General features: G+C 52.7%; 1 protein-coding gene across 3 annotated transcripts in view; it reads right to left on the bottom strand.

Annotated features, from left to right (window-relative positions):
- Positions 1 to 23861, bottom strand: part of DTNB (dystrobrevin beta) — a 101265-nt gene that overhangs the window by 7717 nt on the left and 69687 nt on the right. For all 3 annotated transcript variants that reach the window (XM_081854734.1, XM_081854736.1, XM_081854735.1), the window contains exons 13-16: positions 20747 to 20832; positions 19708 to 19821; positions 18272 to 18368; positions 958 to 1117 (exon numbers count right to left, since the gene is read on the bottom strand). In XM_081854734.1, the coding sequence (XP_081710860.1) occupies positions 958 to 1117; positions 18272 to 18368; positions 19708 to 19821; positions 20747 to 20832 (457 nt within the window). The remainder of the gene's footprint in view (positions 1 to 957; positions 1118 to 18271; positions 18369 to 19707; positions 19822 to 20746; positions 20833 to 23861) is intronic.

The following is a 23861-nucleotide window of genomic DNA, read 5'->3' as shown; positions in this document are numbered from 1 at the left end:
TTTGTGATGCTCAATGAGGGGGTGCGCTGGCTTGAGGGGGAGGCATCGGAGAAGCCCCTTTAGGATGCAAGGACCAGCAGTGCTTCTCAGACACAAGATCTTACACATTCATTTTGAAAAATACATTAGGTTCCCAGGAAGGAAAGGCACGGGAAGTTGTTGTTGCTTTAAAACATTTGATTTCCAAAATGCAAATGGGAAAAATTGAAAGGAGTTACATCATGCAATTACTAACAGAAGGTAACGTGTTTAACACATTCCTCCCTTTTATGCGTAGGTAGGCATATATGTAAGGTTAATTGACAACTCACCCAAAATTCCTCTTAGCACTGAGGGGGCTTCCCAAGCGGGGCTGTTTAGGTCCTATTTTTCTGCCTGTGCATTTGGCAGGCGAGAACCCAACACCCAAAGTTGCGGAGGACAAATGGGAGGGATAGCTATCGCTGCAGGATTGGGATTCAAGATGACCTTAACTGATGGGTGAACTGGGCCCAAACTCATGAAACAAATTTGTCTGCACACTATATAAAGCTAAAGGTAAAGGGACCCCTGACCATTAGGTCCAGTCGTGGCCGACTCTGGGGTTGTGGCGCTCATCTCGCTTTACTGGCCAAGGGAGCCGGCGTCCAGCTTCCGGGTCATGTGGCCAGCAGGACTAAGCCGCTTCTGGAGAACCAGAGCAGTGCATGGAAAGGCTGTTTACCTTTCTGCCGGAGTGGTACCTATTTATCTACTTGCACTTTGATGTGCTTTCAAACTGCTAGGTGGGCAGGAGCAGGGACCGAGCAACGGGAGCTCACCCCGTCGTGGGGATTCAATCCGCCAAACCTCTGATTGGCAAGTCCTAGGCTCTGTGGTTTAACCCACAGCGCCACCCGTGTCCCGCGCACTATATACAAAGGCGCAAAAATGCACCCATACAGCTATCAAGTGCCGCAGGGTTCTCAAAACACTCACCTTGTGCAAACGCTTCCTGGACGTCTCCTCCGACGCCCGCCAGGGAATCTTGGGGAACGTGAGTTGGGGTGGAGCCGGCGGAGGTGGACCGGACTGGCATGGGCATGGAGCGCCCCGTTCCGTGGCTGGGGGAGGTTGGAGGAGACCCTGCGGCCTGAGCCTGAAACAAGAGATGGAGACCCGTTGAGTCCGTTCTCCCCTTCTGAACAGCTCTTCCAAAAGCAGAAGGTGGGCGCCAACCTCAGGAACGTCAAACTCTTAGCTTAGGCAAAAGGACATGCAAGGGCTGCTTTAGCTGAGATTCCTGCATTGCAGGGGGTTGGGCTAGAGGACCCTTGGAGTTCCCTTCCAGTTCTACAATTCTATGATTCTAAATCAAATCGCCCCCCAAAACCACATTCCCTGGTGGCATCAAACCAACTTGTCTGCAAAACGTGTTCCTAGTTTAAAGCTTGTAGTATTTCCTGTTCCTCAAGTTTTATGCTCGATCATGATTTTTAAGCGTTTTATGGTTGGGGCTCCTGTTGTAAACCTTTTTATTCCCGCTCTAAGGCCACCAGGTAACCTTTAGTTATGGAGCAGCCCAAATAATAAATAAAAGTAAGTAGCAAAAATAGTGTAAGCTGAGGTCTTGGAGAGGAAAATACCAAGAGGGGTATTTTAAGGAATGACATGATGGGTCTCCCTGCAGGAGACGGCTCTTGGTCCCCAAAGCCCGGCCTGAAATTCAGCGCATTTGCAGCAGGTGTTCAGTGATGCGAAGACAGAGCCCACAGGGCATCCCTGGGGAGATGTGGGTGTGGAGCTGATGGCCCACATGGAACAGACACCAGAGAAGGAAATCTTGGGCTGGAATGGAAAAGGACAGGGTGGGAGGCTCTGGAAAAGTCACAGGCCTGGTGCCCTTCGGATGATCTGCAGAAAAGGGCAGCTCAGGAAATTATGCCTGGCAAGAAGGAAGCGACAGAGGAAAGTGCTCTCTCTCTCATGTAATGCTGGAATTCATGGACACCCAAGGAAGGTGGATGTTGGGAGACTGAGGGCAGGTGGAATACAGTCCTTCCTGCAGCACAGCGTTAAACTATGGAACTCTCTCCCACAGGAGGCAGGGATGGCCCCCAATTTGGGTGGCTCTGAAAGAGGAAGAGACAAATTCATGGAGAAGGAGGCTACAAGAGCCAGGATGGAACCCACATGAGGGGAAAAGGCTGCTCTGGTGCTCCGGTTCTGGCGTGCAGGTTTCCCAGAGAACAGGATGGTGGCCGGATCCAGCAGGCTCTTCTTATGTCCTGAAGGACTGCAACCCCAATCAGCCCCGGCCAAGGCTTGTCCACAACATCCAGAAGGAACAAGACTGGGGAAGGCATGATGTCCAGGGGGGTGTCTGGGGCCCGGATACTTCAATAAACTGGCCGGCACTGTTGTCTCCACGCTGGTCCAATAAGGGACACAAAAGAGAAATGATCTGGGCAGGATGGCACCATTGCCATGAAGGTGCAGAAGCAATGGAACCAGACTGTGGAGACTTAATAATCCAAAAGGCGGCACAGCAGCCTTATTCCTCCTAGGAGAAGCCCTAGAGACCGAAGGGCCTCACGCAGCCCAGCCCTCTTAGGGTCCCTTCCAAGGCTAGGATTCTAGGATTCTATAAAGTTGTGTGGCTTTCCTCTGCTCCTGCCGCCCTTTGGACCCTGACCCAAGTCTCCCAGAACCCCCAGTGCCTCCACCTCTACATTTACACCCCGTTTTCCCTCCATAGAGCTCCAGTTTGTGCTCTTCCCCCCCATTTCACCTCCCCCACAACCCTTTGAAGTTCGCCCAGAGGGGCCACGACCAGGCGGGAGAGTGGGGATTTGAACCTCAGTCTCCCAGGTCCTCGTCTCAAACTCGATCCACTGCCCCACGCTGGCCTCGGCCAGGCAACCCCAGGAGCCAGAGGGGAGCGCTCCCTTTCCGTCTCGGTGCCGTGCCTAATTTGACATGTGACAGTAGCACTTTGACTGCGTCCCCCTCTCTATGCGCTGAGCTGCACACCGGGTCACACAGACGGTCGGAAGGGCTCAATGGCTGCCGAGGCCTCAATGCTTGTGACTAATGCCATAATTACCCCATTAACATTTTACAGGCCCAACACATCCTCTCGTGTTCAGCTTGGGCTGTTGTTTCATCTGGTCTTTATCCTCTTTTACATTCTTTTCTTAAAGAAACAGCCCCCTACCTTTGAACCACATTTGCTACTATGGAAACTGTGCCGTCACTGGAGCGGATGTGCCTGGCAATGCCCACAAAAGTAAGTCGGGGGGGGAAGTGGGTTTCGACAGAGCTTTGCTCGAAGGATGGCAGGGGGTCTCTCTGGGCCTGGGGGGTTTTTGCAGCAGCTCCACCCACGGCACTGCCTCCCCTAAGACCCAAACGGAGACCTTTGGGTCTGCTTTCAGACACCCTAAACTGGCCTCTGAGAGGAGTTTGCTCAGGATTTAGTGATCAACCAGATCCCGCTCCATCACAAGCCACATGCCAGCACAGGCAGCACTTCAGGGCAGGGAATCCACAGCAGGGACTCTGGTATCTAGAGGAGCCTCAAGGTCAAACCAGAAGTTGATGGTGGTGTTTTCCTGCGGCTGCTGTCTTCAAAGGCTGGGGTCTCCTGCAGCCCCTCGTTGGCAGCTTGCCAGCCTGCACTGATGAGGGTCTCCCAGCGACAGACGGATGAAGGGCTGCTTATCCCAAAGGAGAGCCCTGGATTCCCTTCTCCCCCTGCATTATCTGGCAGTTCAGAGGAGCAACAGAGTCTCTTGGCTGGGGCTGGCGGGAGTTGCTGGGGAAGGCATGGCTCTCTGGCCTACACTGCAGGGGCCCTCGCTCGTTCCAGCTGTCAGCTTTGTGTCTTTGTGTTCCCTATTTAGTATAGAGTCATACCTCGAGTTGAATGTGCTTTAGGTTGAGCGCTTTCGGGTTGCGCTCCGCGGCAACCCAGAAGTAACGGAGCACGTTACTTACAGGTTTCACCACTCACGCATGCGCAGACACTCAAAATGACGTCATACGCATGCGCAGAAGCGGCAAAACACAACCCACGCACGTGGAGATGCGCCGTCGCGTCTTACGTTCCATTCAGGATGCAAACGGGGCTCCGGAACGGATCCCGTTTGCATCCCGAGGTACCACTGCACCCTCAGCCTGGGATTCCTCCTGGGTTGCACAGCCTTCCTGCCTGGAGGGGCAGAGGTGCCAGCTGCAAGGGTCAAATTCCCTGGTGTGCTGCCCCACGTGGCTCTGGGCGACCAAGGAAGGAAAGGGCCAAAGCTCTTAGCCTTGCCCACTTTGGCAGATATTCTGCTCCGGGGCCTCTGGGACATTGGGTTTCCCCAGTATTGGGCTGCTGCGGCTGAATCATGAGGACTGCTGTCTTGTGCCCCAAGGAGGAAAAATGAAAGTGGGGTAGGGGGAGGTTGTTGCAGCAGCAGCAGCAGCAGCAGCAAGATTTTGACTGCAGGATGAAACTCCAAGCCTGACTGCTTTGTTTCCCTCATCACCACCTCCTACAAACATGCCTGTAAATATAAAGAAACACATTCAAGATTTCACTGACAGCAGAGAAAGACCACCCCAGATATGGATACGGGCATGAAGGTGGCCTCAGCAGGGAGTTCCCACCTCCTGTTTTCGCACCCCTTTTCCAACACACACCCTGATGCAGATATTGGGGGAAAGATGCTGACGGACTAGAGGACAACATTCCTTGAGGGCAGAGACCTTCCTCTTTGGCACCAAGAGCAGCACGGACTTCATCTCCTCCAGGGAAAGGAGTGGGCAGCAGCCCTGCAGATCCCGAAACAAAACTCAGCCTCTGGTTGTTACGGCAAAGCACTCCCCGAAGGTTCCGGCCCCAGATGGGGAAAGGAGGAAGGAAAACAACAGAAAACCTCCTCGTGGGGTTTCTCTTGCAAGATGCAGAAACACAAGGCAGAAAAACCTCATTTTCCTTTTCTGCCAACAAAGGTCTGCTGCGGGTTTTTCACCCACACGCCTCCTGAGATTCAAGGTTTGCAATGAAGAGGGTCTGTGCTTGGCTTAGACAGATTTAAATACCACTCTCATCCCCAGGGGGGGATTTTCAACAGCAAAGCAGCAGCAGAGGCTCCCTGGAGAGCCAGGAACGGAAGGGTGGGACTCAGCACCACAGCACAGACGCAGGAAAAGGCCCAAGGTGCAGCCGAAAGGCTATTGCAGGACGAGGCAGGCAAGCCACAGCCAGATGAATGCTCTTCCAGCTCTCCAGGGGAAGCTGGCAGGATCTGCTTTGTGGCACTGCTGCTCTGCCACTTAGCCCAAAAGGCTCCCAGGCAAGCTTACAGAAATCAGTGCAGCACAACTGCATGCTATGCAGAGGTTCACTGCTAAGGGTTCTGCAAATACAGGAAAATCACACATTGCTGGGTGAGAGGGAGACAGGAAAAATCCCCTGTACTCCCAGAGGCTGTGTGCTGAGCAGGCCTTGCCCAGCAAAGCAAGGCAGAGAGCTTGAAAGCACTTTAGGTGCTGGGTAACCCCAAGCAGACCTGGTGCAAAAAGAGATTTTAAGCTCTCCAATTTGCTTAGATTTACCGTATTTTTCGCCCTATAGGACGCACCGGCCCATAGGATGCACCTAGGTGTTTTTTTGGGGGGGAATAAAGAAAAAAAATTATTCCCCCCCCCAGCTGCGGCTTCAGCGCGCCCCGCGCTCCGGGCAGCAGGCTGCTATCCGCAGCCTAGGGAGCCCTGCAGGAACTCCTGTGGGCTCCCCAGGCTTGCTGATAGCTTCCTGAAGCCTGGAGAGCGAGAGGGGTCGGTGCGCACCGACCCCTCTCGCTCTCCAAGCTTCAGCGAAAGCCTGCATTCGCCCCAAAGGACGCACACAGATTTCCCCTTCATTTTTGGAGGGGGAAAAGTGCATCCTATAGGGCGAAAAATACGGTAACTTGAACAGTTTCAACTGGCCTGCCTTCATCTGCCTATGATTGAAATCATGCATATTAGGTATGCATAAGATGTGATCGTATTGTGTTTTTATTTTTTAGAAAAGGAGGCTTAGGTGACCATGCAGAAGAGAGACCTGTCAAAATCTACCAGCCACCGTTTTTAAAGTCTCCAAAGGGGTTTGTGGGCAAGCAGAGGATGATGGACATGCCCCTCCCTCTCTTGCCCAGTTTAGGGACTGGGATATCTACCTGGCCACCATGCGCAGCCCTGCAGACATTTAGAAATTCTGCCAGATGAAGGAGGCAATGGAAACCTTCTGCAAACCAAGAGAGGCATTTCAGAAATGGAAGGGCAGGGGTGCCCATGTGTCTGCCCACAAAGAACAGCAGCTGGGATGGAGCTCCACAGACTCCAAGCGCAGAGAGGAGCTTCATGTCGGAAGGGATTCCCAACGGGCAGCAGAAGCCAGGCAAAGAGGTGGCCAACTGGGCACCCAGAGGCTGCCGCCGCCAGCAGGAGATCACCATCACCACATGAGTGGCCCACGGTAGCAGGGAGAGGTGAGAGGGGCCTCTCTCATTTCAGAATGGGGGGGGGGCTCCGTTTTGGAGAGACGACTCTGCCTGCAAAAAGGTCCTGCAGAGTCAGTGCCAGCAGGTGACCTCAGCTCCTGACAGCGGGCCAAATAAAGTTGACTCCTTTGCCATCAGAAGGGAGCTGGAAAAGAAATTCCATTACTGAATCGTACTTCCCCCAACGCCAGATGAAAAGCTGGTCCAGCTGGAGAATTCCTCGTGGGGGATAGTGTGTGTCTGCACATACATTTCTAATCAGCCGGCCTTTGGGGGGGGGGGACAGGGCTGGCCCTGTGGATTCCGATTTCAGAGAGCTGAAGTTTACCAACATGGGGCACGATCCACGGGGAATTTCTCTGAGTCGGATGGGAGTTGCACTGCTGTATTCCCTCTTTCGTTTCATCGGGATTTGTGTGTGACGCAGCTTCCTTGCAGTTTGCGCCCCAAGATGGGCCTCCCCTAGCCTGGGCCAAACTGTTGCCCCCCAGGTGTCTGGACCACAATCGCCGTCAGCCCCAAACAGGGACTTGGAGTGCCAAAGACCTGGAGGGGGCCAAGCTGGAGGAGGCTGGTCTACTTTCTGTGTCTTGCACCCTGGACGCGGGTGGCGCTGTGGGTTAAACACAGAGCCTAGGGCTTGCCGATCAGAAGGTCGGCGGTTCGAATCCCTGCAACAGGGTGACCTCCCGTTGCTCGGTCCCTGCTCCTGCCAACCTAGCAGTTGGAAAGCACGCCAGTGCAAGTAGATAAATAGGTACCGCTCTGGTGGAAAGGTAACCGCATTTCTGTGCACTGCTCTGGTTTGCCAGAAGCGGCTTAGTCATGCTGGCCACATGACCCAGAAAAACTGTCTGCAGACAAACGTTGGCTCCCTCAGCCAGTAAAGTGAGATGAGTGCCGCAACCCCAGAGTCCTTCGCGACTGGACTTAACTCTCAGGGGTCCTTTATCTTTTTTTATCCTTAATGGTGCTCCAAATCCATTGTCCTGGGTGGCAGCTGCAGTTTGCCTCCTCTGGGTAGGGAGAGTTCTAAGCTGTGTTTCAAGCCCCAGAGAAGCAAGTGCAAGGGGGATCCAGCAGAGATCTTCCAACGGGCATCTCAAGACAGGGGCCACTTCCCCGCCAAACCACCTGCTTCTCCCCTTATACTGTCAGTCTGAATGCTGAGAGGCCTTGGAGCCAACAGCCACTCACAGTCCTGTCCACTGGTCATTGTGTTTTCACAGGAAATGAGCAGGACCCCAAAGTCCAGTCGTGTGAAGAGCGACTACAGCAGCAGGTCTCACTGGTTGCGAGGAAGAGGCGACGTGACAGACGTTTATAAAATAAGGAACGTTATGGAGTTGAATGCTGGAGTATTCAGGGCAGGTAAATGAAAATCCTTCTTCATGGATGTGTAGTTAAGTAGCTGGGCCACAGGGCCGGATCCAGCTGCTCTTCTTATGTGCTCAACTACAAATTTACTTGTTTCTTTTAGTCAATTTAGGTCTCTGGGGACCTCTCAGATGATTTAACATGAAATCAAGAATGATGATTAAAACACAATCAATAAGAAAACTTAGCAGCTCTGAAGTTGCTGCCACCTGTGCTGGGATCAGGACTAGGCTGGGCGTTTTGCTTCTGAGCATGGTCCGCGGGAACTGGGCCAATTCAGAATCCGGCTTGGAGGCGAAGTCTGACCTGCCAGGCTCTTTTAAATAAGCAAGAGAGGCGGGTCGTACTCCACCCCGATTCTGGCATGGCTGCGGAAGAGGACAGTGGCAGGCCGACAATCCCGGGGCTCGGATGGCTACAAAAATAAAACCAGGCCGCACTGTAACCCTTCAGGCTTCTCCTGAGCCAGGATCCATGGAAGTCCTGCTATGCAGAGGCCGGCTGCACAGGGCAAGGAAGTCGGGTCCCTGATGGGCTGGCTGCATCCCATCGCATTCCAAGTCATTTAGGAACAGAAAACACACTTGGAAATCCAGCTAAAAATAAAGCCAGCCGGCCGAGATGCTTCAGTTTCTGCAGCAAAGATGCCGGGCGCAGAAGAGGCATGAGCAGAGCTTGAGCGCTCGTTTTCTGCAAGGAAGTCCCACCGAAATCCATGATTACTGTGCAAGAGCATCTCCTTGAAGGCGGGGGCCAGGATAAACCCAGGCAGCCGGACTCTCTCTCCAGTTTCCCAGCTGAGGTTGTGCTCAGGCCTGCTACCCACCAGAGCCCCCTTTCAACTGGAGATACTGGGGGTCCTCTGGAAGCAAAGTTTGCGCTGCAGCCCTGGGTGATATTCAACTCCCGCATCCTGCCAGCACAAGGATTACTGTTAGCACAAAAGGACTTCCCTCCTTTCCCCCCTTCCCAAATCTGCTCCGGAGAGCTAGGGGAAGCTGAAGAACAGGTTTACGGTGGTACGCGGGAGGGAGTGGGGGGCAGAGAATGAAAAAGCTCTGTTGCACGGCCAGAAATCCTTGAGCTACTTGGCACCAGGCTGAAGGCAACTTATTTGAAACAAGACTGAACAAATTCATGGGGGAAAGGGCTATTGATCTCCACCAGCCAGGATGGCTCTGCTCTGCCCTCCGCAGGTGGTTGGCCACTGGGAGAACTGGATGCTGGGCTAGATGGGCCACTGGTCTGATCCCCCAGGGCTCCCTTCCACCCAGGGGAGTGCTTAGGGTGAGCAGCCCATGCAATGCAGGCTCCTATTTGTGGCCCCTGTCAGCTGCGGCTCCTGCCTCCGAAAGGGCCCTTCGTGCTTCTGGTCTCCCCTCTCTGTGTGCTGCGGCGAAACTTCCAGGAACAATCCCTGTTACTCCAGCAGCCCAATAACCTTTCTTTCCCCCAAAGCGTTAATAACCCTTTCCCTGCTAAAACTCCAAAACCGGCCCTGTTATCATGGCAACGGAATGAAAGAGGCTCTTCATCCCCCCGTACGCCGCTGTCTCCTGAGCGAATGGAAGGCAGCCAGGTGAGCAGATGGCTGGGGAGGACAATTCCCTGCTTTCTGCCGCTGCATGCTTAAACAAAACAAGCGCCATCACCCTCTCAGCTGCTGCCTTTTGCCAGGGCTGCGCAGAAACGCCTTGGCAGCGGCAAAGGTGCTTGTGTGCGCGGCCAGGAGAGGGGGCGGCACCATGTGCTCCTGGCACCCGGACAGCAATGTACAGTAGGGGGGGGGGCAGAGGAAGGGAGGGAAGCAGGCAGGCAGGCAGGCAGACGTGCACCGTCCATTTCGCATGTTCTATTTTGGGCCTCTGCTGGCACCGGCAGCTCCCAAAAAAAGCACAGCTGTCTAATCAAACACATGGAAAGGAGGGAGGGGGGAAGCAGGCAGGATCGACGGGATTACGAGGCAGAAGATTGCGTTTAATTGCTCAGAATTGCGTAATTCAATTAAAGCGCGCCAGCACGCACGCTCATCCGTCCGGGGCCTTTGCAGCAGCTGTGGTGCTGGGGGAGCCTGTGTGGTGCGGGGGCTGCTGCTGCCGCTGTGGCGGCAGGACGAGGGAGCCAGAAATAGCTAAGATGGCGGAGAACGTCAAGGACAGAGCAGCAGGGCTTGCACGCCCACGCCCGAGAGAGGAGCCCGGCAGAAATGCGAAGCAGCTCATTTGGCTTTTTGGGAAAAGGGCCTGCAGACCCCCTACTCAGCCCTCGCTCCTTCCCCTTCCCCTTGGCTGCACGCAATGGTTCCAGGCCAGAGTAAACGAGGCAGAGGCTCCTCCCCTGCAAAGCAGGAGTGGGGCTCCATGGCAGGGAGAAGGCAAACTCCATCACAGCCCTAATGATTAACTTGTGTGAAGCGGGAAGTGCCGACTGTCCAGGAACAGAGAGGGGGTCCTTGGAGGGAAGGGGCCTCCACTGTCCTTTGCCCTCCAGCAGGGCTGCCTGGGCAGGGCATGGAGCGCCCGTCCCGTCAGGGCAAAGGGGCCAAAGGCAGCCCAAGACGTCCAGCCCTGGCTCTGCAGAGGCACAGGCCAGACCCCGTCTGGAGAGCACCACGTTCAGAGAGAGAGAGAGCGACCCACAGAAAGAGGCTTGAAACTGCCCCAGAGGAGTCCAGCCAGACAAGCAGGGCAAGCCAAGCTCACCTGAGTTAAAAGCACAAACACAAACACGGTTCCTGATCTACAGCCAGTGCCTGAGCTCCATCTTCTCAAGGGGAGTTTCAGCCTCACCAGGACGACGTCGGTGGGCCTGGTGGGCCCGGGCCTGGTGGTCTCTGAGGAAGTGTGGGGAAGCTTGTGGGGTGCCAAACGTCTTCCCAAGGTTCATGGAGGAAGTTGTCAACATGGCGGCTTCCTGGCACGGCTAGCTATGTGCAGGGGCCTGAGACAAGGCAGAAATCTTTGGGTACAGGAGGATCGGAGTAAGAAACCAGCCACATGGTCAGCAGGAGCACTTCAGAGAAACGTTGGTCCCGAGTTCCAGTTACAGATAGGTAGCCGTGTTGGTCTGCCATAGTCAAAACAAAAAAATTCCTTCCAGTAGCACCTTAAAGACCAACTAAGTCAGTTCGAGGTATGAGCTTTTGTGTGCATGCACACTTCTTCAGAACTTCTTCAGGTCCCGAGTGAGAGCCTTGAGGGCTCCTGGGCTCCCTCGGGTTCAGGGTGAACTACGCAGGACAAGGCAGGCTCCGCGGCACAACACCCCTTGCGCACGGGACTGACCATCACTACACACCTGTGTGCTGGGAAGTGCCCAATGCAACTGTGGTCAAACTGGGAGCCGCAAGACTGGCCCCCTGTGCCTCCAGGGAGGGGGAGGAGGAAAGGGCACGTCCTTTGGATCAGCTGAGGGGCACCTCTGGGCAGAGTCCCCCCCCCCAAGCCACTTCTTACATCTCTCCATTTATTTCTGCTGTCTGTTTTCTGCTCCCTAACCAATTCCTGATCCACAAGATGACCTCCCCTCTTGTTCCATTACTCGGGAGTCTTTGGTGCAGTGCATTCTGAAAAGAATTTGGAAAACCCATGTACCGTATCTTTCGCCCCATAGGACGCACCGCCCCATAGGACGCACCTAATTTTTTTTGGGGGGGGGGAAATAAAGAAAAAAAAATATTTCCCCCACCCCAGGCACTGGGCAGGCGTGGGGGAAGCCCGAGCTTCCCCCGACCCCAGCCCCCAGAACAGCCTGCTATCCGCAAGCCTAGGGAGCCACGCCGGTCTCCCAAGGCTTGTGGAGAGGTGCGCGAAGCCCGGGCGCGCTCTTCAGTGCGCACCAGGCTTCGAAATGCAGGCAGCTCTGCGCCACCCTACGGAGCCCCATGCGGCTTCGCGCCAGGATCCGGAGGGTGGCGCAGAGCTGCAGGAAGCCCGGGAAAGCCTGCATTCGCCTCATAGGACGCACACACATTTCCCCTTCATTTTTTGAGGGGAAAAAGTGTGTCCTATAGGGCAAAAAATATGGTACTTTATGTCCACTGGATCACCTCTATGTGCTTGTTGACACTCTCAAATAACTCAAATAGAGAGAAAACTTGAGCAGAAGCCATGCTGGCTCTGCTTCTTCGGCAAGGCTTGTTCTTCTGAGTAACCTGTCAGTAAACATCACCTCCTCCTTTTCCTCTGCAGCAACATCTGGCCTTTGTGACAGGGATCGAGGCCACTGTATACCCCACTTAAGCATCTCCAAGGCTAAGCCCACCCCCCACCCCTACCCAGAGGATCCAGCCCCCTTCAGCAGTTTGGCTGCAGACCCTTCTTCCTCAGATACTAGGCAGCTGTGCCAAACCCAACATCACAAAGCCCCGTTTGTTCATAGTTCTCTTCTTTCCGCTTTATGGGACCAGGAATCCAGAAAAACCACTAGATTTCTCACACAGAGAAGCCATGGGGCGTTGCCTTCAGATAAGACTCCCACCGCAGTGGTCATGTGACGCTTCCTTGCTTCCCACCCAGGCTCTTCTCCCGTGGGATTCAGCGGCTGAGCCCAAGAGGCCTTTCTCTGCAGCAGTGCTGAGGGCTCCTCCTTCGTTCCCAATGCCCAGAGCTTCCCAGGAAGACCTCCTACAGTTCGGAAGCCAGGATGGAGGCTCAGCAGAGCTTCATGGCTCCCAGGCTAAAAGCACCCTGGGCTCCAGGCCTTGCTTATTCCTAAGATTTTTCAAGAAGCGGCACCAGTGGGGAAGTGGGGGCATCTGGTGAGATAAAGGGAACAGCCACAAACCCTGATGAAAGGAGAGGTGGGGAAAGGCTCTGCCGAAAAACCGGGCGCTCATGGCCTGGAGGACGAGAGGGCCAATTCCCAGGATCAATGGCTCTTTATGTGGCCGCGGCAACTTTTACGTGGACTCGGTGCCCTGAATGAGTTTGGTGAACACTCCGCCTCCAGGCCTGTGACGGAGAGCTGATCCAAACCACGTTTCCAGGTTTCTCTGGACGTGGCAAACTGCAGTCTACTCAGGATGCATTGAGTACTTCTACACAATGATGTCATGGAAAAATGGATCTGTGGGAGCAGATCCTCTTTCCCAAATCTAGTTTGGAAAAATAAACTGTTAAGTCGGTGCTTGCAGAAACATTCTCTCTCTCTCTCTCTCTCTCCCCTTCTACCTGCCTATCACCTTTACATCACATACAACATACAACCCACCCTTTAACTCCCCTTCTCAGCAAGAGATTTGTATGGTTGGAAGGGACCCTGAGTAATCTAGTCCAACCCTTCTGAAATACAGGGATCTCAAAATAAACCCACCTTAGGCTCTATGGGGAGCCTCTCCTCCCACAGCTAGACCAGGGGACACCCCACCCCCACAAGCCAGGCTGCCATGGAAACTCCTTGGGGCTTACCCCGGTCCCTGGGCCCTCCCCAGGAGACAGAAATGGGAGTTTCAAAAGTCTGCAGGCAGCTCACTTGAAAGGGACAGCCCATTCTTCCACATTCTGGAGTGAAACGTGTCAATATTTAACTCCGAAGCTTTTTATGAGACCCAGGTGCCGAGGGTGTGCAAGCCTTGGGGGCTGTATTCTCTCCACCCTGGGGGCTATTTGTGATGATAAGCGGGAGAGACAATTCATGCTGGTGGCTGCTTGATAGCAGCCAGACAGCCCGGCCACCTTCCAGGGGGTCTTTGCAAAGGTCAGCAGCCAGCAGTCACGTGGGCAAGAGCCTCTTTGCAATCTGACCAAAGGCAAAGTTTGCTTTGCCTTGCGGATGGACAGGGGGTTGTTCCCGCCAGAATAGCAGGGAAGTGCAAGTGGTTTGGGGAAGTGGCTTTGCGGGGGAGCCTGGGAAGGAACTGCAAAAGGGGGCAGGGCAGGTCTCTCCCCTGTGCTCCTTCCGTGCCAAGTAAAGGTAACCCCTGACCATTAGGTCCAGTCGTGGCCGACTCTGGGGTTGTGGCGCTCATCCCGCTTTACTGGCCAAGGGAGCCGGCATACAGCTTCTGGGTCATGTGGCCAGCAGGACTGAGCCGCTTCTGGTGAACCAGAGCAGCGCACGGAAACGCCGTTTACCTTCCTGCCGGAGTGGTACCTATTTATCTACTTGCACTTTGATGTGCTTTCAAACTGCTAGGTTGGCAGGAGCAGGGACCGAGCAACGGGAGCTCACCCTGTCGTGGGGATTCGAATCACCGACCTTCTGATCGGCAAGTCCTAGGCTCAGTGGTTTAACAACCCACAGAGCCACCCGCGTCCCCCTCCACGCCAAGTAAGACACACCAAAATGGCCACTTCCCGTTTGCTCAACAGGTGTTGTCAGGGGCTGGCAAGAGGTTGAGGGAGTTGGGAGAGGGGGGCAGTGGTTTGTGGGGAGCTGTGCCGGCCAGGAGGCAAGAGGCAGAGGCAGGGGAAGCTTCAGAGCTGGAGGGTGGCGCACAGGAGGGGTTGGAAGAAGAGGAGGAAGAGGCAAGTGAAGGGCCAGGGGCTTCCCCACCCTCTCCTGCATCCCGTCTCCCGGAACCAGGAGGCGACTGAAGTGGGAAGAGTTTCCACACAGGCGCAGTCTCTGGCTGTATTTGCGCAGCCCGTCAGGGGAAGGTACGCGAACTGGTGGAGGGGAGAGTGGTCCCCAGTTGTGGCAACGGCTCCACAGACAGCGGATCTGGGCATAGCTGCCTAGAAGCTACATTGATGTGCGTCGGGATCCGGTGCTGTAGAAGCAGCTGTGTTATCTTTCACAATAAATACAGGCAACTGCCGATTTAGGCACATCCAAATGACGTGGGATTGCGTACATGCGCATGGTGCTGAACCCAGAAGTAGCCCCTAAAACATCATTGAGGTGTCATGAAAAGGGGAAGCACTCGACAGATGTGAACGCTCACTGGAAGCTACGATAGATTAGAACTGTGAAGTCATCAGGAGGCTCTGCGCAGGAGGTCAGCCTGGCTTCAACAAGGCAGGGAAGGGTTCATTTTTGGCTTCCAGACACCTCTTTGCACTGCTTATGGAGATTTTTGCAACAGACGCAGAAAATGTGCATCTCCTTCCCCAAACCCAGTCTTTGGGGGACCTGCACATCACTGCAGATGTGCCAATCCCCAAGGGAAGCCCCAGCAGGCCAGAGGTTTGGCGCTTCCACCAGCTGGCTTCCATCCTGCTGCACCAGCACCAAAGGCTGCTCGCTTAGGAAAGAAGGATGGCTCCCTCTGCAGGGGATTCGGAGTTAATTGCCGGGCAGGAATAAGGTGGGGAGGGATCGTCTCCTGCAGACGGTCAGTATTTTGCTGGAGGGCTTCAGCTGCATCTGGAAGTTTAGGTCTATGCAAGTAATGTGGATTAGAGCACTGTGGTGCAACAAGTCTACTTTTTTTAAAAAAAGTATTTTTTGCGGTTAGGAAAGTGATGGGGAAATGCACAAATGGTTGGTTGGCACCCATCTGCACCAGTAAGTGTCAGATAAGCAAGTGACAGAGAAGGTAAAAAAAAGGTAAAGGTAAAGGACCCCTGGACGGTTAAGTCCAGTCAAAGGCGCTCATCTCACTTCAGGCCAAGAGAGCCAGCCTTTGTCCGCAGACAGTTTTCTGGGTCATGTGGCCAGCAGGACTAAGCCGCCTCTGGCACAACCGAAGCCAAAGTGCACGGAAATGCTGTTTACCTTCCCACCGCAAGGGGTACCTATTTATCTGCTAGGTTGGCAGGAGCTGGGACAGAGCAAAGGGAGCTCACCCCGTCGTTGTGGGGATTCGAACCGCCGACCTTCCGATCTGCAAGCCCAAGAGGCTCAGTGGTTTAGAACACAGCGCCACCAGGGATCCTTTACCCATTTATCTACTTGCACTGGAGTGCTTTCGAACTGCTAGGTTGGCAGGAGCCGGGACAGAGCAAAGTCTCCACCCACACAAGCAGACCAGGACAGGCGCTCCTTGTCATGGAACCTCCACACAAAACCAATCTGAATATTGCATCGTCTCTGGACCTCTGCATAATCCCCGTGCAAACAAATCAAGACGGATGCTCAACAAGGAGGTCTCTTGGAGGAGCCCCCCACCCCGGAAGAAACAGTTTTGCTGAGCCAGGCTTGTCAAGGCAGCAGGATGCAGGGCCAGACAGGGCTGTCCGTTTCCATGCGTGGACTCGTGCGCGTGGCCAGGACGGAGAATGCAGGGATTTCCCAAAGGCGGGAGACAATCAGGTGCCTTAGGGCAGAAAAAGCAACCAGAGCAAAATGGGAGGACATCCGCATTTCCATGTCTTGTCAGTCATGCACATTTCATTAAACGCACGCGCACACAAATCAAACTGGGACTGGCTCGTTAGTCTTACGTTTTGGGAAATAAACACATTGAGAAATTAAGCCGGTGTGCCAAGGGTTAATAAGCACACACTCTGCGGGAGGCAGGAGCACCCTCATCCTGCACTGGGCACCCAAAGGTGGCTCTGCGCCCCTTGCCTCCTGGGCACCCAAACCCCACCAGGGTGAGAAACACAGAGTCATTTCATGCAGAACCAAAGGGAAGACAAGATTCACGGGGTATCAACTTACTGCCTGCTTTTGCTCCTCTTCCTATAAAGGGTTGGCAGTAAGCAAAGGTGTGAGAGAAAGAGAGAGGACAGTTAATTGTTACCAGGACGGGGGGAACAGACACAGGCAGGGATCCCCAAGAGGAGCCCCCCCCCCCCGTCTGCCGACACTCAAGGACACCAAGAGAGGAGGTGGAGAAGGACACAGGGAAGGGAGGCAGGAGGGCAGGAGCCGCCGCTGCCCTGCGCTGTGTGAGACCATCACGGCTGCCTCTGGAGGCTTCCCTCCCAGGGATGCTACAGGCTGAGTCTAGGTGCCCCTGGTCCAGCGAGAGAGAGGGGAGGGCAGGGAGTGAGGTCTGGGCTCTGCATGCAGGAAACCTGGGTGGGAAAGAAGACACGTGAGGAAGGGCTGAAGGATCGGGGAACACTCAGAGGACTGAGCAGGGGACAGGATGTGGGATATATAACATACAGTCAAACAAACAATTCCTGCTTTGTTAGATAGGCACATGATGGGAGCTGAAGCTCTGCGTATTCCTGTGAGCTTGTCTGTGAGAGACACTCCCCCTGTGCCCTGACACGGAGAGGCCATAGCCATGTATTTTCTCTTACCTGCCTGGGCACACCACCTCTCACCTCTTACTCTTCCCTCTCTGCCAGCAATGGGAGAACACCTGCTCATCTGAGCTCCATGCTCAGACTTAAACTAGATTTACTTATGTCCTTGTAACTGAATTACTATTTTGAGCCTGCCTGAACAAAGCTGCTGTATTTGGTTACTCTTTGACAGGTATTCTGAGTGAGTAAATGTTATTTTTACCTTCTACAAGACTGCGCGGTTATTGTTCTAAGGGGGAAATACCAGGAAAATCCAGGCTGCCTTAAAGCACCTTGGAATCCTTAAATGAAAAGGCTAAAAGTAGTCTATCAAAGCTTCCCTGTTAAGCTGCAAAGGGGTGCACTCTGCTGAACTCACAAACGTGAGGAAGGAAGGATAATATCTAATAAATATATCCTCTGCTGGCATCTATCCACACTCCAACACAGCAGAGCACCTTTAAGCCCCCCAAAGGCTGTCATCACACAGAAGGAGGGGAAACACTCTTTCGCTTCTCCTCCTGCTGGGCCTACTGGGCTAAACATCAGGGGGGAAGACTTCCTAAGGATAAGCAGTAATGGAACGAGTTGGGGGCAGGGCTGGGGGCTGGGGTCTCCCCTGCTAGAGATCTTCAGGCAGAAGCTGGACAGATACCTGAGCACAGAGGATGCTTCTAGCACTGGATTTCCATCATTGAGCCCTAGGGGGTTGGACTAGAGCAGGCATAGCCAAACTCAGCCCTCCAGATGTTTTGGGACTACAACTCCCATCATCCCTCGCTAACAGGACCAGTGGTCAGGGATGATGGGAATTGTATTCTCAAAACATCTGGAGGGCTGAGTTTGCCTATGCCTGGACTAGAGGACCTCCAAAGACCCATGCCACCTGGAAGATGCTGAGGGAAATCCCTTCTCTGCAGGAAGGGACAAAAGACAACGAGGGAGACGAGGGCAGCCCTTCCTGGGGGCTCCGTTGGCCAAGTATGAAGGGGCTTCTGAATGCTAGAGCAGGCTGGATCTCACACACAGCCCTCTGGAGGTGGTTTCTCCCAGGGCAAGCGCCAGGGCTGTAGCTTATGGGCAGGCAGAGCCCCCGCTTTGAGTGCTGGAAGGCCTGGGTCCAACCCTGATCAGTGCTGCCAGTTGAAAAGGATGGTCTGACTCAGCCTAAGGCAGGACGGAAAGGGCTTCTCACAGGTTTGAGGCACAGCCTGCCTGGGAGCTGCGAATGTGGCAGGTGCTGAGCAGGGGATGTCCAGCACCGGCAGGCCTTACCTTGAGCAGCTTCATAAGCCCTTCCAGTTGCACCATCAGCTCCCGCCGGCTCTCCTGAAGGGCGGACATTCGCTGCTCCAGCTCATCCTTCCTCTGCCTGTTTGGAGAAGGAGAAGCAGCCAGTTTGTCAGAAGGGCAGTTCCGCTGGTATTCAAAGAAGGTCAAGTGGCCTGCAAATATGGCCCCTATCCTTCCCGATCTTCATGGGCAGAATACTTATGCAGCTTAGTGCCTTGCAGGGCAGTTGTGAGGGTGAAGAAAAGCCCTCTGCCTTGGGTAAAGGTGGCACAGAATCAGAGACGGGCACAGCTCTGCCATCTGTTCAGTCTGCTTGCCACTGCCAACCACCACCAGCCGAAGAACATAAGATGGCCCTCTCTTCCGCCACCTCCTCCTTGAATTCATCTAATCCTCTTTTCAAGCCATCGATACGATACAATAATCTTTATTGTCATTGTCCCGTACAGAACAACAAAATTGGAAAAAAAATCTACATCAGACATTCAGAAACTAATAATAATAATAATAATTGATTTGTACCCCGCCCATCTGGCTGGGTTTCCCCAGCCACTCTGGGCGGCTTCCACAAAGACCAAAAATACATTAAGATGTCACACATTAAAAACTTCCCTAAACAGGGCTGCCTTCAGATGTCTTCTGAATATCAGGTAGTTGTTTATCTCTTTGACATCTGATGGGAGGGCGTTCCACAGGGCGTTCCACTACTGAGAAGGCCCTCTGCCTGGTTCCCTGTAGCTTTGCTTCTCGCAATGAGGGAACCGCCAGAAGGCCCTTGGCACTGGACCTCAGTGTCCGGGCAGAACGATGGGGGTGGAGACGCTCCTTCAGGTCTACTGGGCCAAGGCCATTTAGGGCTTTCAAGGTCAGCACCAACACTTTGAATTGTGCCTGGAAACGTACTGGGAGCCAGTGTAGGTCTTTCAAGACCAACAAGCCTGCTATCCCAGCTATCCCAGCCTGGTTTGCCCCCAAAAAACTCTGAGACCCCATAATTGAATACAATATACTCCCATAGAGACTACCTTACACTGTGTTTAAAACCAAAATCGCATTTGGATAGAAACTGTTTCTCAGGCGGCTAGTCCTAGTCTTTATAACCCTGGACCTTCTTCCAGAAGGCAGAAGCTGGAAGAGATCATTTCCGGGGTGTGCACTGTCCTGCACTATCTCTGCCGCTTTCTTATGGCACCTGGAAGCGTAGATTTGATCCAAGGTGGGAAGAGGGCACCCAATTATTCTCTGTGCAGTCTTTTACAACCCTGGACAGCATTGTTTCCCCCCTGACCATCCGGGCTGGCAACCATCCCTGTCTCTTGTGGGAGGGAGTTCCACAGCTGAACTGTTTGCTGCGTGGATAAGTACTCTTGTGCAAGCAACCTCCCTCCTGGGGTCCCTTCCCTCCCCTACATTCTTACCGCAATAGCCTCAGTTCCGCCAGCAACGTCGGATTCTGCTGGGCTTTCTCTGGTGTCGGCTGAGAGGCCTGTTCGTGCTCCAGCCGCAGCCGCTGAATTTCTTGCAGAATCTCTCTGTGCAAGTAAAATAAAGAAACCAGCATTAGCCCTCTTGCTTTCTAAACTCCCAGGGAAGGAGTTTAAACAGGGCTTAATATGTCAATGGAGTCAGCGAACTCTGGCCTTGGCTGGGCTGCAATCTGACCGCCTAGCAGGATTCTGCAGCACAATCCACACACACAACCCAATTATTTTTGGGTGGGTTTGTATCATCAGGTAGAGAGACATCCTAGAAAAAAAAATGCTATAGGAGACCCACCTGTGGAATGCCTAGTTTTGAACAGGTGTGGACCCAAGGCCAGTGGGGAGGCAGAATGGGCTGCCCTCAACTTCCACAGAGTTGTAGAGTTGGAAGAGTTGATTGCATTTCCACTGAAATGAGGCTGCATTTTAATGTTGTATTTTAATTGTATTTTAATCTTGTTTTGTAAGCTGTATTTCAATCAATTGTTTTTATATTTGGTGTTAGCCGCCCTGAGCCCGGTCTTGGCCAGGGAGAGCAGGGTATAAATAAAATTTATTATTATTATTATTATTATTATTATTAAGAGGTCCCAGGGGTCAATCAGTCCAATCCCCGTCTTCTTCCAGAGTCCGGCACAGAGGGGACCTTTTCCAGACTCTTCCCCCATCTCTCTCTCTCTCTCTCTTTGCCATGCCAGGGCATGGATATTTTGCATGCCCCTTTAAAACACCAAGCCTTCATTTTTCTCCACCCCAACTTTCTTATGCAAAAATAAAAAATGAGCTGATGGAGTGTAAGGATTGCAAAATCCACCAGCTGCACTGTGGGGCTGTCCTCTTGTCAAAGCATCCACCCATAGAACTCCCACTGGGAGGCAGCAGCAATGGAAAGTGTGGAAGGCAGAAGATCTCTTGCTCAGGAGCCCAACGAGGGCCAGGCGGCCACCCCTCCTCCACGCCACCTGAGCCCCCTTACCTGTTCTTGTTCTCCAGCTCTGCTATCAGCTGCCGCTGCTGCTTGTTGGCATCGAAGTTGAACCCCAGGTCTGTGGGTGGGCGTGGCTGTCAAGAGACCCCAAAGACACACACGGCTCAACGAGGACCCAGCACTGAAACCCACGCGGGCAGCCCCCTCCCCGTCAGCAACAGCGCTGGGGAGATGGTGGTAAAGACGGGGAAGGAAATCAGATCAGGTTGTCGTTTAATTGTAGAGTTGGAAGGGACCCCAAAGGCCATCTAGTCCAACCCCCCTGCAATGCAGGAATTTGTTTAGCGAAGTTTTTGATGTTTGAGGTTTTACTCTGTTTTTAGTGTTCTCCTGGGAGCCGCCCAGAGTGGCTGGGGAAACCCAGCCAGAGGAGCAGGGTATAAAGGATAAAATTATTATTTGCCCAACGTGGGGCTTGAACCCACAACCCTGGGATAAAGAGTCTTGTGCTCTACTGACTGAGCTAGTGCCTTGTCCCCAGGGGCAGATTCTCCATAAGAAACATAAGAAGAGCCTTCTGGATCAGGCCATTGGACCTTGTAGTCCAGCATTCTGGCCTCTCTGTGGCCAACCAGATGGGTTGATCCAGCTGGCTCGTCTCGGGTTCTTACGGGAGTTGCTACTAAGGAGATGGTCTTTTCAGTGGTGGCACCCTAGTTATGAAATGCCCTCCCCAGAGAGGCTCACCTGGGGCCTGTGTTGTGGTCCTTCCAGTTCCAACCTTTTTAGAAACTTCACCAGGCTTTTTAAAAATACGCTTCAGTGCTTTGTGAACCCGGGGGGCGCCACTGTTGTCCGCTATTGATTTAATTTTGATGCTGTCTTAACCTTTTTATGTTCTGCATTTTGATATTTTATGGTGTGGCTTTTTCATAGAATCATAGAATCATAGAGTTGGAAGAGACCACAAGGGCCATCGAGTCCAACCCCCTGCCAAGCAGGAAACACCATCAGAGCACTCCTGACATATGGTTGTCAAGCCTCTGCTTAAAGACCTCCAAAGAAGGAGACTCCACCACACTCCTTGGCAGCAAATTCCACTGTCGAACAGCTCTTACTGTCAGGAAGTTCTTCCTAATGTTTAGGTGGAATCTTTTTTCTTGTAGTTTGGAACCATTGCTCCATGTCCGCTTCTCTGGAGCAGCAGAAAACAACCTTTCTCCCTCCTCTATGTGACATCCTTTTATATATTTGAACATGGCTATCATATCACCCCTTAACCTCCTCTTCTCCAGGCTAAACATGCCCAGCTCCCTTAGCCGTTCCTCATAAGGCATCGTTTCCAGGCCTTTGACCATTTTGGTTGCCCTCCTCTGGACACGTTCCAGTTTGTCAGTGTCTTTCTTGAACTGTGGTGCCCAGAACTGGACACAGTACTCAAGGTGAGGTCTGACCAGAGCAGAATACAGTGGCACTATTACTTCCCTTGATCTAGATGCTATACTCCTATTGATGCAGCCCAGAATTACATTGGCTTTTTTAGCTGCCGCGTCACACTGTTGGCTCATGTCAAGTTTGTGGTCAACCAAGACTCCTAGATCCTTTTCACATGTACTGCTCTCAAGCCAGGTGTCACCCATCTTGTATTTGTGCCTCTCATTTTTTTTGCCCAAGTGCAATACTTTACATTTCTCCCTATTAAAATTCATCTTGTTTGTTTTGGCCCAGTTCTCTAATCTGTCAAGGTCGTTTTGAAGTGTGATCCTGTCCTCTGGGGTGTTAGCCACCCCTCCCAGTTTGGTGTCATCTGCAAATTTGATCAGGATGCCCTTGAGTCCATCATCCAAGTCGTTGATAAAGATGTTGAATAAGACCGGGCCCAAGACAGAACCCTGTGGCACCCCACTGGTCACTCTTCTCCAGGATGAAGAGGAACCATTGATGAGCACCCTTTGGGTTCGGTCAGACAGCCAGTTACAAATCCACTGAGTGGTAGCATAGTCAAGTCCGCATTTTACCAGCTTCTTTACAAGAATATCATGGGGCACCTTGTCAAATGCCTTGCTGAAATCATGGTAGGCTACATCCACTGCGTTCCCTTCATCTACCAGGCTTGTAATTCTGTCAAAAAACGAGATCAGGTTAGTCTGACATGACTTATTTTTCAGAAATCCATGCTGACTATTGGTGATCACAGTATTCCTTTCTAGGTGCTCACAAACTGTTTGCTTAATGATCTGCTCCAGAATCTTCCCTGGTATTGATGTCAGACTGACTGGGCGGTAATTATTTGGGTCCTCTCTTTTCCCCTTTTTGAAAATAGGGACAACATTAGCCCTCCTCCAGTCTGCCGGGACTTCGCCTGTTCTCCAGGAATTCTCAAAGATGACTGCCAGTGGTTCTGAGATCACATCTGCCAGTTCTTTTAATACTCTTGGATGCAGTTCATCTGGCCCTGGAGACTTGAATACATCTAAACTAGCCAAGTATTCTTGTACTATCTCCTTAGTTATTCTGGGCTGTGTTTCCTCTGCTGAATCATTTGCTCCAAATTCTTCAGGTCGGGCATTGTTTTCTTTATCGGAGAAGACCGAGGCAAAGAAGGCATTGAGGAGTTCAGCCCTTTCTGTGTCCCCTGTTTGCATTTCACCATCTTCTCCTCTGAGTGACCCCACTGTTTCTTTGTTCTTCCTTTTGCTACGAACATACCCATAAAAGCCTTTTTTGTTGCTTTTAACCTCTCTAGCAAGCCTGAGTTCATTCTGTGCTTTAGCTTTTCTGACTTTGTGTCTACACGTGCTGGCTATTTGTTTGAATTCCTCTTTGGTGGTTTCCCCCCTTTTCCATTTTTTGTACACATCCTTTTTTAATCTTAACTCAGTTAAAAGTTCTTTAGATAGCCACCCTGGCTTCTTTAGGCACCTTCCATGTTTCCGTCTCATTGGTATTGCCTGAAGTTGTGCTTTTACTATCTCCCTCTTAACAAACTCCCAGCCATCATGAACTCCCTTTCCCTTTAGTATTACTGTCCACGGGATCTCACCCAGCACTTCCCTAAGTTTTATGAAGTCGGCTTTCTTAAAGTCAAGAAATTGAGTCCTAGTATGCTTGGCTGCTCCTTTCCGCTGTATAGTAAACTTCAGAAGAGCATGATCACTCGCGC

The sequence above is a fragment of the Podarcis erhardii genome (genome assembly GCF_964252035.2).
Source record: "Podarcis erhardii genome assembly, chromosome: 3".
NCBI lineage: Eukaryota > Metazoa > Chordata > Lepidosauria > Squamata > Lacertidae > Podarcis > Podarcis erhardii.
The sequence above is the reverse complement of the archived record's forward strand: the minus strand, read 5'-3'. Positions and strand labels throughout refer to the sequence as shown.